The sequence below is a fragment of the Argentina silus genome (assembly GCF_951799395.1).
Source record: "Argentina silus genome assembly, chromosome: 18".
Classification (NCBI taxonomy): domain Eukaryota; kingdom Metazoa; phylum Chordata; class Actinopteri; order Argentiniformes; family Argentinidae; genus Argentina; species Argentina silus.
Genome location: NC_139672.1, coordinates 11,076,800 through 11,092,650, shown reverse-complemented (window position 1 = coordinate 11,092,650; position 15,851 = coordinate 11,076,800). Strand labels below are relative to the sequence as shown.

Sequence of the window (15,851 nt, the reverse complement as noted above, 5' to 3'; positions counted from 1 at the left end):
AGTACAGCCCAGCTCGGCTCTGTCGTGTACTTAGGGTAATACAGCATCAAAGCATTTTTGGTCAGGAGACTGGTGTTTGAACTCAGAAGGCGAATAGATCTATATTACATTCCCACGGTGAGTCTAGATCAGGTCCCTCAAACAATAAGTGACAATACAATATCTGTTTCCCCTGCACTGACCGCTCAAGAGTAAACCCAGCAAATCATGGCCCAGCTATAGTCATGATCTGAACCAAGATGAGAGGATTATAAAATCATCCGAGAGCCTCTTCTCAGAGCATATTAAATGAAACTGGCATCGTCGAATACAGACTGCCTCGACTTGAAAACGCTACGCTTAGTTCTAGAGAAATCTATTCCGCTGTGAAGTGACCCAGATAGAGGGAACGTTCTCTACCAACCCTGAGGCATGGTATCTGCAAAGCGAGGCTTTTAGTGAGGCAATTCGCTCTCCTTTACCCACTCAAAGCCGCGTTAAAACTTAAAAAAAACATTGAGTGGCGCACTACCAATGATACCCAAGGTGACTATGGCTGTGGTGGAATCTCTGGCATCACTAGTTTGAGAACATGCCTTCAAAATAGCCATTCTGATTCAGATGTACAGGCCTTCAAAATAGCCGCTAGATTGTGATATAACTGTTAATCTGATCATCTACCCCAAAAAGCACTTGTGTTTTGTATATTCCATATAAAAAAACAAAGGCTATCCCAGAAGTGGTCAGATTAGCACTAAATACTACAGGCAGAAAGGCTTGATCCATGGATCTTCCACCCATAAGCACCTTGCCAACGGAGGGAGGGTGGTTAGGTAGGCCAGCTGTCAGACGCTCACTCTTGGAACAGAGAGTACGGCATAAGCTCGCCTCCCCCAGAGCTGGCCTTCATCTGCTCGACGACTCCGTCCCATTCTAATCCTCATGTGCTCACATTCTCCAATTACCTGCAACATCTGCATGCCCGGCAGCTGGTCCGCTTCCTGCAGTCGCAGGAAGGAATGGCCACGGTGATAATAATGAACATGAAAAAACAACTACCGCATAGGCAACAAACAAACCAGGCCCAGCCTGGGCTGTGCAAACGGAAGAAATATCACTAACAGAGATGACATGATCTGTACCGATATGTACAGTATCATCTATTTCAATCTGAACGTTCCACAATGTTGTTTCGCCCTACTGAGCGCAGCTACCGGTCTGGACTCCCAACTGTCAGTGATGGCCTTGGCCATCTTTGACCAGTGAAACAAATCGGTGCAATGCTTCAGTTTGACATGAGCTTAATCAATGTTCGGGGCAACAGAGGCCACTGCTATACTATAACTCAGAGGAACCCTTTACCTTGCACAGCTCCAACCCAAAATAATGCAGAACTGTCAACAAATACATAAAAAGTAACCAAATAGCAGCATGTCCTCAGTGTTCTGAACAAATGCATCCCTAGAGCAAAGAGGCAATAATGAGGAGCTCTTACCAGTAACAAAGCCCTTACTGAGGCCAGTCCAAAGGGAAAAGCTTGTAGGTCACTATTGCCATTATGCTGCTATTTGGTTTGTGATGAAACCAATAGCTGAGGAATAATGAGGAAGCCTCTACATTAAACAGACAAAACAAAAATTCGACAAAGTGTTTGTCCATTGGGATTCTCTGTTGATTTACCACCGGTGGCGCAAAACCAAGCTCTCCTTTTGTTCAAATCTGTTTCGTGTCTTTCAAAGGCACAGGAGACGGGGGATGATATTATCAGAGGGGTAAAAAATATAAAGCAGCTTGCGGAGGAGGAGGGAACAGAAATATTAGCTCATAAACATCCAGCTCGACACCATGCATACAAAGTACGAGGAAAAGGAAAGAAATAGTGTAGTTCTAAAGTCGAGGTGTCAGCACTCAGTCAGCGAGCTACTGAAATATCACTTTACTCCACAGGGATAGAAGGCAAGGGACTAGAGTGCATTTCAGGGCAGCAATACAAACTTTCATCGAAAGGGAACTGAGGGGGACGCTACTGCCAATGGAAGTGAAACCTCAACTCAAAAACCACATACATGACCAACTCGATGGAAAGGATAATTCAATGATCAGCCCGAAAAATGTAAACTTGACCCCCAAAGAAAGCACACTTGTATCTAGCATAGCCCAGTGCAAATGCTCAGTAGGGTACTCACTCTGGCTGCGTCCCAATAGTCTTTCCTCTATTCCTCGCATCCTCTCAACTCGCTTCCTTCTCAAGAAGCACTGGAGGAGAATATCAAAGACGAGTCATGGAGGACAGAACACTGGGACGCACGGTCCCTCATCCTCTCAGATGTAATTAGTCATAATTTCTCCTCATTGAAACTGGACCGTGTTGCGTATAGGAGAACCCCCGCCACATACGAACGCACACACATACACACACTTCAGTGAAAAAGCTCTTCAGTAGGGAACATGGGTAACATCTAAATCATTGAGCAGAGCCTGGAAAATAAGCACCATCAGACCAAAAATAACCACAGGTTCGATTCTGAACTTGATTCAATACAGAACAAAGCATCTTTTCATGTCCAGTACTGTAGGTCGTCAGGGTTGAGTTCACTAGATTCAATAGATTGTCTGGGGAGTTCAAACTAAACACACGAGCAAATAAATGCCATACAACTAAATAAGAGTGTGTGCGTTTTTGTGTATGTGTGTGTGTGTGTGTGTGTGCGCGCTTGTGGAATTCTAAGGGATGGTAATGTCCTTGACCTGCCCCTGACCGTTATGGACCGCATGGATCAAAGGAACTGTAAAGATAGCCTCCACCATGAAACCACTGAACTTTGCAGTTTCACTCAATCAATTTGGCCACTACTTCAAACACCCTTGCAGAGCAAATACACCACCTTTCCCCTTGGACAGGGCAGTGGAACTGGAAATTACATTTTTCTACATGCATTTCAGAAACTAATAATAATATCAAATCATTGCAGGGCAGCACATATTTCATGTATACTGTAGCCCTATAAACTGTAGACTGTATTTGGCTGTTTGAGAGGGTATGGAAGTAAAAACTTGAGATACTGTATGCCCAGTAACTGCTCAGGATGTTGAGTGGCACTTTGAAAAAATTCCAGTTTCAAAGTTTTACTGTTGTGTGTGTGTGTGTGTGTGTGTATATATGTCTTGGCACTTACCAGCGGAAGTCTGTTTGAACTTCTCGCTCTTCTTCTTCCTCCACTTCCAGGGCTTGAGGAGGCGGCCCAGGGTGGCAAACTTGCTCCGGCGGCGGATGGGCGGGGTGTGGGTGCCAGGGACTAGGGACTCAGAGCGCATGGCGGCCAGTCTCTCGACCTCCTCTGCTGTGGATAGACAGATAAAAGGGGGGCAGATAAAAGATAGTGGATAAAGAGGTCATATGCTGGGAATTAGCCAAACATGTGACCACAGATCAACAGTGAGCGTCCACGCTTTGACGACATAATAGGGCTAGGCTAGCTGAGGATTAGCATAACAATAGCATTTCAAAGCGGTATTATAGACATTGATGAGTCTTTCCGATATAAGGTATTAGGAACTAGGACAGGTGCCAATGAGCCTCCCAAGTCCCACATTGGATGAGATTTGGAGTGAGTAAACACACCAGTGCATCAACGACCATAATACAGGATATGTTCAGATTCAGAACAGCAGGAAGCTGCATCATGCTGATTAGTTTGCACTCGCTTGGCAAGAAACACTAAACAGAGTGAAACGCTCCTGTTTGCTAGCTTCTCTAGAGCTTATTTCTCCTTTGATGCAGTTTTTGATAAACAAAACACTGGTGAAACACTAAGAAATGTATATTTTTTGACAAACCATCATCACTGGTAATATACATACATAATAACATACACACATAATCAATGGTAATGAATTCACATGGTATATTTTTCATATATAGACTTCTGAACCTCTGCAATATTCTTGTGGGGTATGGACAGTGCTCCCTTCTTCAAACACGTGCACCTTTAAATATTGAGAAGCACTCAGACTTGGCCTTAATAAAACTTATTTGTAATCCTGATACGATTATCATTGTATTGAAAATGGATGTACTGTAAGTGACACTTGCTATGTTAAAAAAAAAAAAAAAAAAGAAAGCTACATAACAGCACAAACTACATAAAGAAAAGAAAAAAATCACCAAAAAACCCCAAAAAAACTGAAAAACCTTCAGAAGTGGGCCATGTTCCCTCCTGCCTCTCAATCTGCCCACTTTAAAAATGGATGACCACAGTCTTTTCAAGTGTCATGCAAAAATTATGTCAGACAACAACAGTGCGGGACCGTGTTTAAACGTGTCCCGGTCTTCACTGTACTGGGCTGCGTTCAGTAAGGCAAAGCGATGTAGAACATCCTACGTAGAAGACATGATGGTTCTCTGACGTATCGGAGAGAGTAAGGTAGGACTCCTGCCGGTTCTTTAAAAGGAATTTATAGCTGCAACGCTACCCTACATGCTACAAAACAGAAAAAAAAAAAAAAAAAAAAAATGTAATCAAGTCTACAAAACACCAAGAGATAGATAAAGGCTTCAACAGCAACAACAAAATTGCAGTATAGACCACCATACTGGGGGCCTGCATTGACGACAGCCGTGAAAACCAGGGGAGGCTGGTGGAGGTATGATTTCTGCCTCCGCCAGCCTCCCCGGGTGCAATCTGCCACCTCTGCTCTCACCACACTCCCACAGACCAACTCGAAAATAGCTTCCTCTTCATTAACCCACAACAGAACAAATCAAACAAAGGAGACAAGGAGAGAGGAGACCACTTCAGACTATCGAGATGTGCCAAGAGTGAGTGACTACTTCTATGTGGCTCAGCGGTGACCTCTGGCACAGGCGGTTGTGACAGTGTGTCGGCTGTCACCCACAGACTGTCAGAACACCTCCGTACCATGCGTGGACCGACAACCACAACAGCATTCCTAATTAAATGACATCACCACATTGACAGTCATGATGGCCGACAACATGGACACGTCACTCAGCGAGGCAGGCGCTACACCAGGGGGAGGTATAGTATCGTATGACAAATGATGTGAACAATGGTGGACATAAATACAGTAAAACCAGTGACACAGACCATTACTCAAATGCACTGCTGCCTCACAGCCATGCCAACCATCTTAAGAATCCTGTCACAGCTCTATAAATAGCGGCAGAGTCGATGCTAATTGAATCCAGTGGTGTTTCAAATGACTTCATCAAATGAAGGCAGAAAAGAGAAAAAAAAAAAAAAGAAAAATGAGCAGAGAAATAAAAAAAATTAAAAAAACCCTGAGCTGAAAAATGTTCAACGAATCTTTGGACTTAAATCTATTGCCAACCGCACATGTGAGGCAACACACTTCCCCCTTAGCAACGTAAAAGTTTCATTGACAAGGATGCAAATGGAAAGTGACATGGTTTATTCTCCCTTTGTCTGGTGAGAAATACTCTCCCCCCCCCCCCCCCCCCTCTCAACTCAACATGTCAGTTAAACAGCTAAATAAATAAAAAGTGCTTTGTAGGTAGCAAAGTCACTCCTCCTCCAAACTTAACCAAACCCCTCAAGGGAGAGCTTCAAAAGGCTATGTAGGCTATATATAAATACATGGCCGTGTTGTATCACTCATACTATAGGCTAAGGATCTGATTCCCATATGGGTCAAACAAAAGTGCTTGCTAGCTGTATAGTGACTTGAATTAAAACATCTTCTCAGTGACTATTGACTGCATTTTCAGGGGTGAGAGTAATGTAGTATTAGAGTGTGGGGCTATGGAGGGGCTCAGACCAATGATCTATATAGGAGATCAAGACTGTACTACTGAAGTGGTTTTAAGACAGGTGTGTTTCTGTGTAAACCAGAACAGTGTGCATTCCCATGACTGACACACACACACACACGTAGAAAAGCACAGCATGTCGCCCGAGAATGACTACTAAGGTACACAGCGGGAGAAGGCTTTGGGATTTTGGGTAGTAGAGTGCAGGGATGGAAGAGACTAGCCTATCAGAAACATTCCTGAGGGTATTATTGGAGCCATGCACATATTTGATGGTATGACCAAAGGTAAAACATCCAGCAAATTTCCATCCATTGAGGAGGATGGATGGGAGAATTGAGCCCCCCTTTCAGGGGTCGGGTTAACCGTGACAGCACATGGGCCTAGAACCAATTCTTAAACACATCAAGAACTCACTCTACAATAATAACATACTGCAAAAATAATAGCTAATAGGCATACTGTACCACGCAAAGTCTACAATTCATTATATACAGTGCTGCTTGAAAGTTTGTGAAACCTACAGGGATGGTCATTATTTTTGTATAAAATCTTAAAATTAACTTATGAAATCTTTATCTGAAGCCCAATTCGTAATAAAGGCATTACAAATAAAGGACAAACTAAAATATGATGCATCTTCATTGTTTATTTAACGATTTAAAAACTCTGATTTCATGTGTGCAGAAATATGTGAACCTCTTCAGTCAATAGCTTGTGGCACCTCCATTAGCAGCGATAACTTGGAATAAACACTCCTCTTTACAGAACTCAGCCAATTGAGTGAGGTTTGAGGGGTGTCTGGTATGAAGTCTCTGCTTCAGGTCCTGCCACAGCATCTCGATTGGATTTAGGTCAGAACTTTGACTTGGCCAATCCAAAACACAAATCTTCTTTCTCCTGAGCCATTCTTTGGTAGATTTGCTTGAATGCTTTGGGTCGTTGTCTTGTTGGAAGACCCGTTTTCAGCCCAGCTTTCGCTCCTCGACTGATGGCTTGATGTTCTGTTCAAGAATCTCCTGGAATTCATGGTTCCCTTAATGATGTGGAATTGTCCAGGTCCAGAGGAGGAAAAGCAGCCCCAGATCTTGACATTCCCACCACCACGCTTGACTGTTGGGATAAGATTAGTTTGGTGGTAGGCAGTTGGGTGGTTTTGATTGTGATCAAAAAGGTCAATTTTGGACTCATCTGTCCAGAGAACGGATTTCCAGAAACCTTCGGGCTTGTCCAGGTGGTCTCTATCAAAGTTAAAAGGGGCAGTTTGGTTCTTTTTTGACAGCAGAGGCTTCTTCCTAGCAACCCTCCCATAAATGCCATTTCGATTCAGTGTTCTTCTTATTGTTGAAGCATGCACAGTTACCTGAGATGCAGCAAGGGAGGTCTGCAAATTTCTAGATGTTATGTTTGGGTTGGCTTTTACCTGATTTATTATTTTTCTAGTGGCTCTTGGGGATATTTTGGAAGGGTGTCCACTTCTAAGCCGAGTTGCTGTCATGTTAAATGCTCTCCATTTGTAAATTATATGCCTCACAGTGGACTGATGGAGCTCAAATCTTGTTGAGATGATTTTATAGCCTTCCCCAGACTGATGTGGTCTCACTACCATCTTCCTGATGTCCTCTGAGATCTCCTTTCCTCTCGGCATGCTGTGTTTTGCATTCACCTGTACGGGTAACACAAAACTGACCAGGTTTCTTACCTCTGTTTATCAGAGTCCCACCCAAATTGTTTCCTAAAGATCTCTCCTTTGATTGGTTCATTTGGTACCCAATTATTTCCCCACCTGATTCTACTTACCTGCTTGAGTTAACCAATGCAACGTGGGGTTCACTTATTTTTGCACCTGCACTAATTTCTTTATAATTTAGGTTTTCTACTACACACATGATTTCCTCTAAACCAACATATGGAATTGGTAAATATAAACCTGTTATGTCAGATAAAAAAAAGGGGTTCTGATTAAATAAAGATTTCATGGTAAAAACAAAAAAAATCCATAATTGCACAAGGGGTTCACATACTTTCAAGCAGCACTGTAATTTAGCTACCATTCCACACCAGAAATGTTACAATTTAAAGCTGATGTCTTGATAATGTCCACACCGTTTCAAAATCTAACAATGGAAGTGACTGGCGTTTTGTTACATTCCTTAATTGCTTCAAGCTTGTACATTGTGCATCCTATTACTCAATTGAAATACCAATGGAGTCAAGCCCCTGCATTGCAATTTGATGATGCTATTGAATACACGCCTAAGCTTGTTGACAAGAATAAGCAATTCAAAGCAATATATCTGAGTTTACATATCCTTATCGGTTGAGAAGAATGCAGAACATGCGGCAAGTCTCTTTTTTTCTTTCTTATTATTGATTGAGCGTGTTCATTCAAGCGAGCGTTTGATGGCCAACCAGCAGCCAAACGGTGAAACATACATTCAGGTCCATAGGCTACGTTCCTCACTCACCTTCCTGTGTATCGTTCCCGCGGCTGCAATTGCTGCAAATGTGCTTGATCTCTTTCCCAATGTGACAGTGGATCATGAAGGGCATATTGTTGTTGTGGTGATGGTTGGCTTGTTCTTTTTTATTATTGTTGATGGACATCATTCTGGCCAGGTTAAATGCCTTCTTCTTCTTCGGTTTCTTCACCGCCACGGGCGTGTTGTTCTCCCTGTATCCCGTGGTAAACCAACCCCCATGCTGCATGATGGTGGGCGCGGGATCCGCCATGGGATAGTTGGCAGTCTTGAACATCGAGACGCGAAAAAAAAAATGGGTCTGCGTCTAAATGCACGGCATACGGGAAGGGGGATTTAAACCCAAACCAACGGGTCTTCGGTTGACTCCTACCTGACCTATAGCCGCTTCAACCAATCCCGTTCGGCTTTCACTCCGGTCTCGCCGAGCCCCTCTATCAACGACGTCAAGATCAGATGGCTTGTCAATTCCACACCTACACCTGAGATTCCGATCGGAATCTCACACTCGACTGCCTCTGCAATGCCAGGGGCAGGAGTCAGATCCCAGATCCACTGACTGCTATGCGGGAGCAACGCTACTTCCCAGTCGGTCCCAGAATAAGGACTGATGGTGAAATAGAGTGGGTGAAATGCATTGCCTCTCTCTCGGTCCCCATCCTCGTCTGCACAACTAATCCGCGATTAGTGCTCTCAGCAAAGTGAGCATATGATTGGCTATCCTGTGCGCACTCGCGCGATTGTAGCCTACAGACGAAAGAAAGTAACTGTTTATATTCCCAAAGCTTGCTTATTAGGCTACATTCATTTATTTTATATATATATGGTGGGTTTGGCTTTGACTTTTGAAAACACATAAACACATCACAATTATGAATGTATGCACTATGAAATGTAGTCGAATATTATACATTCTAAAGTATAGTTACTGTGTGTTGACTCAATAGTTGAATTCACATTACAGGAGAGAGCAATTGACTGCCCGTTAACTTCATTTGATGAGCCTAATGTTTTTAACAATTTGCTGCCAAGCACTTCCATCTTGGAAATGGCCTACAGTCTTAAAAAGACACAGCTCCTCCAAAGATCCTGTTTATTATGTGACCATATGAATACCACAAATGTACAATATGTCCTTTTCATATAACGGGGTTAGTATGATAATCGTGTGCGTAATCATAGCCTCGAGATAAAACCGTATCTGAATCTATCAATGTGCGCAATTTGCGCAGTCATGTAATACGCGTACTGTAGTGCGTCATATCATGTTGAGTTTTGCAGCGACAGCGCAGCGTCTACAATATTTTGATTTGGAGAGATGGCTGCAATTTGATTAAGCATGGGCATGGCGGATTGAATTACAGCGTTCTCGATCCCGCTGCCGGCGCTTCAAATCATAATGTACGGCTTGATATAACGCAGGCCGTGTTGGGCATCATGCGTAAAAAGTCCAACCCACCAATTCTATTGCCAGTCCCCTCACACTCGAACCCGACAAAAGTTAGAGCGAAGAAAGTAAATGAAGCCATTAATGAGATATTAAAACAGGCAAGATATCTGGGGCCCCTACGGAATTTTCAAGTTACAGGCAGAGCATTTTTTTTGAGGAGGCGGAGTGGGGGAGGTTTCCTTTGATGTTCCTCTCAATGAGCTGCAGCTTATTCCAGTGACATCAAAGCCCTCTCCGACATGAGGGACAGAAGCGCCTGTTATCCCAACTCCCACCACAGTGCAATACAGACAATATACTGTAGCTACCCTTGGTACTTCTTACAGAATGTCACTGTCAACCAATTGCTGCACCAACCAAGTGTTGGGCACTCACAGGGTAGAAGGTTCTCCCTGGCGTGACTACAGTATTTCTACTGAATCTGAATGGACAGGTCAAGTCATGACGGAGTTGATGGAGTTTGTGCTATACAGTGTGTGGCTGTTGCTTGTTTGCTCCTTGACAAATAACTTGACTGGAAAATGTCACCACAAAACACCTCACACACTGTGTGTGTGCGTGTGTGTGTGTGTGTGTGTGGAGAGATGACTTGAGATCCATAGGCTCACAAGGCTAACTTTGGATGCAAGGGTTTCATCTTTATCTCCAGAGAATGCTGTATACTGTATTATTATGCACCGCAGAAGGCCTACTGCAATAGTGTATTTGAGTCTCTGTCTGAGGGTTGGCCTCTCTTCAATTCAATGACCCCTCCAAGCAGCACATGTTCAAAGCTGCATGCCAGACCGTATCAGTGTGTCTCTGCAGCTCGGTAGCATTGGCTCACGTGATGCATGACAGCATGGTTATATGTTATATAACAGGAGGCTGCGGATAGGGCCGCTCAGCGCCAAAGCACATTACTTGGACTCATTCATGAGGAAAAGAGGATGTTTTTTCTTTATTTTTCGCCTCTCCCCTGAGTCAGGTAGTTTGTTTTTAGCTTTTCTTGAAGAAAGAAAAAAGAGAGACTTTGCTAAGAGTTCACTTTATACTTATATATACTTTATACTTTATACTTATATATGACAGGCTAGAGATCAGTGCCACACCACTGTTTCACTGCATTGAACTGCATGAGGTCACTTATTTTCTCTACACAGTAGAGGCAAACCCTATGACAGCTTCCAAAACCTTGTATCAGCATTCACAGGACATACAGTATGTTGGTTGTACAGTATTCATGTTTGTTTAATGTACACTACAGAATGATGTTACTGCCTGACCTATAGGATATAAATTGTCCATAGACATAATATGCTACATTGTGTTGTTGTTGTTGACAACACGTCCAATTATTTTACTGTTGATTTAGCCTGTGTTCGCTTGTTCCATCCAGTTTTAATTCGAATTTGATCCCTGTCTCGTGCATGTCTGCTCTAATTTCAGACAGTGCCTTACATGAATTTGGGAGAACTTTTCTTTGATGGCGCAATGCCAGCGATGCCTACACAAATTCTGTCCCTGCAGATTTCAGGAGAATCCGGATTTCCGAAAAAATATTCCATTGTGCCGGTATCCTTCGACACCCCTGTATTAAGAAAATCGAAGTGTACAGTCAGTGTTTCGCACTGGATTTCCAAGTCACTCACATCCAGCCAGAAAACAGCAGGAACCAATCAAGATGAAGAGAGCAGCTACCTCTCTAAGAGGACAGAGTAGTTCCTCCTCCTGGAAGTAAAATGCTAATACCTTGGGCGAGTCGGTCCACTGGGCATGCTCAGATAAGACTTGAGTTCTGCTGCCTTTTGAGAGAAGGCATGGTGAGGACATGGCTGGTGCACGGTGAGGACATGGCTGGTGCACGGTGAGGACATGGCTGGTGCACGGTGAGGACATGGCTGGTGCACGGTGAGGACATGGCTGGTGCATGGTGAGGACATGGCTAGTGCACGGTGAGGACATGGCTAGTGCACGGTGAGGACATGGCTGGTGCACGGTGAGGACATGGCTAGTGCACGGTGAGGACATGGCTGGTGCATGGTGAGGACATGGCTAGTGCATGGTGAGGACATGGCTGGTGCATGGTGAGGACATGGCTGGTGCATGGTGAGGACATGGCTGGTGCACGGTGAGGACATGGCTGGTGCACGGTGAGGACATGGCTGGTGCACGGTGAGGACATGGCTAGTGCACGGTGAGGACATGGCTGGTGCATGGTGAGGACATGGCTGGTGCACGGTGAGGACATGGCTAGTGCACGGTGAGGACATGGCTGGTGCATGGTGAGGACATGGCTAGTGCATGGTGAGGACATGGCTGGTGCATGGTTATGGTTATGGTGCATGGTTATGGTTATGGTTATGGGCTGACACAACCAACACTCACGTCTGAATCCTCCCGAGCAGCTCTCCTCTATGTATCCTGTTCCATTTCTTTATCGTCTCTCTCTCGCACGCGCGCACGCACGCGCACACACACACACACACTTTTGATGTAAACATGAAAGGAAATTAATTGTACAGATGATGATTAAGGCGTGATTGCTTTTCTTTATTCCTCCAGTGTCCCCTAGGCGGTATTGAATAGTTATGTAATTATAATCTGGGAGGAACCTAATTTTCCTCTATTTAGTTACACCGTCCTTGGCTCCACCCTGAAAACTAAGCTCAATCTTCTCCCTGACAAAACACAGAATGCAATGTAATCGCTTATGTAAAGTCAGTGTTGCACTATGAAAGAGGAGGCAAATGAGGCCCTAGAGTCTTTTTCTCCAGCTCCCTGATTCTTATGCATGTATGGGTGGGTGGGTGTGTGTGTGTGTGTGTGTGTGTGTGTGTGTGTGTGTGTATGTGTATGTGTATGTGTATGTGTGTGTGTGTGTGCCTGTGCCTGTCTGTCTGTCTGTCTGTCTGTCTCTGTCTTTTCAGGTACAATGAGGTACCCAGAGTCTTTTCAGGCATGTAGGAATTTCACCTTTGTGAAATAAGATGTCTTGCAGTTCCAAAAGCATTTAATCAAGTAACAAGTTTATTGTCCAAGCAAAATAGTATTGTACACTACAGCGAGTATACTAGACTAGACAGACCTGTTTGTGCACTGTGTGTTCTGATTTGTGGAATCCAGGGTGAGGGTACTGAACTCAATTAGCACAGAATCTGGGTACTGGGGAGAAATGAGCTCACATCACCACAGAGGTAGTAGGCCTAACAATCACTGTCACATTCCAGGAGAGATCTGGGACTGTGGCTCTATGAAAACAAACTATGCATCCTAGGCTACCCTGGGGGACAATTTTGACTGCATCGCTATGGAAACAAACCATCCCGTCGGGTGCTGTATGTAAAGGTGTAATGTTCCATGGGGGAACACTAGCGCTACAGACAAAAATAACATATATTATCTCAAATATATGTTAACCATATCATTCATTTGTGTTGAACGTTAACGTCGAGAATGAAAAAAAAAGAAAAGGCAAACCATGTGGCTATACCATATGGCTAGTTGCAACAGTGGAAAGGCTTACCATTTGAAAGGGCTTTACAATGCTGCCATCTAGCGGTCAGACCTTTTCTTACACAGGGAATTGTGCTTCAGAGCAACAGTTTAACAGTGAGACTAGAGTTCAGAAGACAAATGAGAGCATATTAAAAGACTATGGGCCGGTTTCACAGACAGAGCTTAGATTAAGCCAGGAGTAGGCCTTAATGGGCCGGTTTCACAGACAAGGCTGAAGCCTAGTCCTGTGCAGTAGTTAAACTAGGACATTTAAGTAGCTTTCATGAACGTGGTTTAAATTTGGCTTAGTTAGTCGGAGACTATGGAGTCCTGGAGTAAGGTAAATAAGCCTAAATGAGAACACCTGGGTTAAGCCTCCTTAGGTTAAATGAATCTTGAGACAAACACTGAATCTTGGGACAAAACAATGGCAGAGGCAAAAATAATTTCTTCAAAAAACTTTAGTGAGTATGAAAAAACGCTACTAAAACAAATTGTGTCAAACCATCCAGTTATTATGAGTTTATTTGTGCTTCTAATGGTGTTCTTTTTCCAGAGGAAACAAATCTGAACAGATTGGTGAAATGTGAAAGCAACTCTGTGTTTAAGTCCTCGTTGGTCATAGCCTGCCTCATTCACAGGCACATCTGCTTGATCCTGATCTTCCATTGGAGGATCAGGACAGCAATGCTGCTTCAGGTAGTTGTGCAGCACAGCTATAGAAATGATCACCTTGCAGCATCTTCTTGGCTTGAAACGAAGTGTATTGCGTAAACACTGGAATCGATTTTGCCATACTCCAAACATACGCTCGACCATCCCTCTAGAGCAAATATGAGCTCTGTTGTATATCTTTGCTGCTCAGCTGTTGTGGGACCTATGTATGGAGTGAATAAAAAATTCCTCTGACCATATCCACTGTCACCAAGTAGTCGTCCACTAAGTTGTCCTCTCTGAAACTGAGCACACAATGAAGAGTTGAGGAAAAATCCTTAAATCGTGAGTTGCACCTTTCCAACGGGCAACAATGGTTGAAAACTCTAAATTAGGAGTGCGTACACCCTGAACATTGATGGAAAACCAGTTCTTACGGTTCCTGTACTCCTCAGCATCAGGAGTTGAAGGACACTTGATGGGAATGTGACATCCATCTATACAACCAATCACTCCTGGGAAGTGCCCATATTCATAGAATTGCACTTTATAGTTGGCTTGCATCAGCAGCATCAGGAAACTTGATGTAAAGACTCCTCGGTTCACAAACGGCCCTGCAGACTTTGTGAACTACTCTGCACACAGTTGCTTCACTGGCACCACACAAACCCCCAGTTTCACGATGAAAGATTCCAGATGCCAGATGCCAAAAACATCAAAGTGATCAGATCTTGGAGAGAACTGGGTAAAGGCCTTCCTCTTTGAGACAGAGAGGAAAGTCAAGGCTCAAGCAAAGATATTATCTCCAAAGCATTTTCTTTGTACATACGAAAGCGGTCTCGAAACGTTATTTCATCAAAGTCATTTAATGGATTACTCCTATCCACAAGTACTCGTCTGGCTGGCCTCTGTAGTGCATGTTGGTCTTCATTTAGATATTCCAAATAGTCCATGCTAACTTAATTTTGTTCAGTCACCGATGGGATGGTTTGTTTCCATATCGATGCGGTCAAAATTGTCCCCCAGGGTAGCCTAGGATGCATAGCTTGTTTTCATAGAGACACAGTCCCAGATCCCTCCTGGAATGTGACAGTGACTCCCTCTGTGGTGATGTGAGCTTATTTCTCCCCAGTACCTTGATTCTGTGCTCATTGAGTGAGCACCTCATACTGGGCCCTCTCCCTCGATTCCACAACTCAGAACACATGTGGGCCTACTTTACACACATAGTTAGCTACTAGCCTATTTTCTAAATGCAATTTGCAGCTGCAAAGATGGGTACGAATACTCTTTCAAAGTGAACAGGAATTCCAGCCCAAGAGGGACTTTTACTTTGGAAAAACAGGGAACATCAAACTCCACGTTCATTGGCTATGCGCAATCCGTGTACAGGAGGAGATTGGTCGTGGTGGAAGATGCAGTTTGTTTTAGTCACTCCACCAACCTCTGTTTATTTACCCTATAACCAGTTATTTATTTTGAAATCAAGAAATGCAACCATTTTCGACGAAAGAGGGTAAATGACAAAAATGTTGTGAGCTAGGCCCTATAGCTACCATTAGCACTGACTGCTGCTGCTGCACTGTTTTGGCTGAGCCGTAGGCAAAGCTAAATGCTATCATCAGAACGAGACTTTAATTCATTGAGTTAGATTTTCTAATGACAAGTCTTGCTACCCGAGCTAACAAGCATTAATAACGTTTATGATTTTGTCAGAGCACCAACTTTATTTAGTCTAAGTGAAAATGTTATTTCAGCTGCCTGCATCGATTTACTGGTGTAATGAAGTGCGGTTTCCAACGCGTTTTCCAATCGTCTTTTAACTGTGATGCAGGTGATTGATGGTGAGGACAACTAACTATTTTGATCATGACCATCAAACTCATTAAAAAGTTTATTGAAACATAACAATAACAATAACAGCGAATGTCGAAAGTGATAACGGTAAGCTGTTTGTAGTGAGGGTCAATAGGGAAACTTGACTGCCGTACCCCAGTCAGCATTGTGACTGCCAATAGCC

The 15,851-nt window shown here is 43.6% G+C and overlaps 1 protein-coding gene and 1 pseudogene across 2 annotated transcripts in view; both read right to left on the bottom strand.

The window, feature by feature from the left end:
• Positions 1 to 8,527, bottom strand: part of LOC310818580 (phosphatase and actin regulator 1-like) — a gene marked incomplete at both ends in the record, with an annotated part of 29,664 nt that extends 21,137 nt beyond the window's left edge. The window contains 2 exons of the mRNA XM_083689570.1: positions 3,156 to 3,320; positions 8,239 to 8,527. Of these exons, the coding sequence (XP_083545696.1) occupies positions 3,156 to 3,320; positions 8,239 to 8,527 (454 nt within the window). The remainder of the gene's footprint in view (positions 1 to 3,155; positions 3,321 to 8,238) is intronic.
• A 4,707-nt stretch (positions 8,528 to 13,234) lies between these two features.
• Positions 13,235 to 14,784, bottom strand: LOC310819283 (putative nuclease HARBI1; annotated as a pseudogene). The gene is made up of 2 exons: positions 13,751 to 14,784; positions 13,235 to 13,270 (listed from the first exon to the last, which is right to left on the bottom strand). The product of its transcript is annotated as a putative nuclease HARBI1 (transcript).
• Positions 14,785 to 15,851: the final 1,067 nt, after the last annotated feature.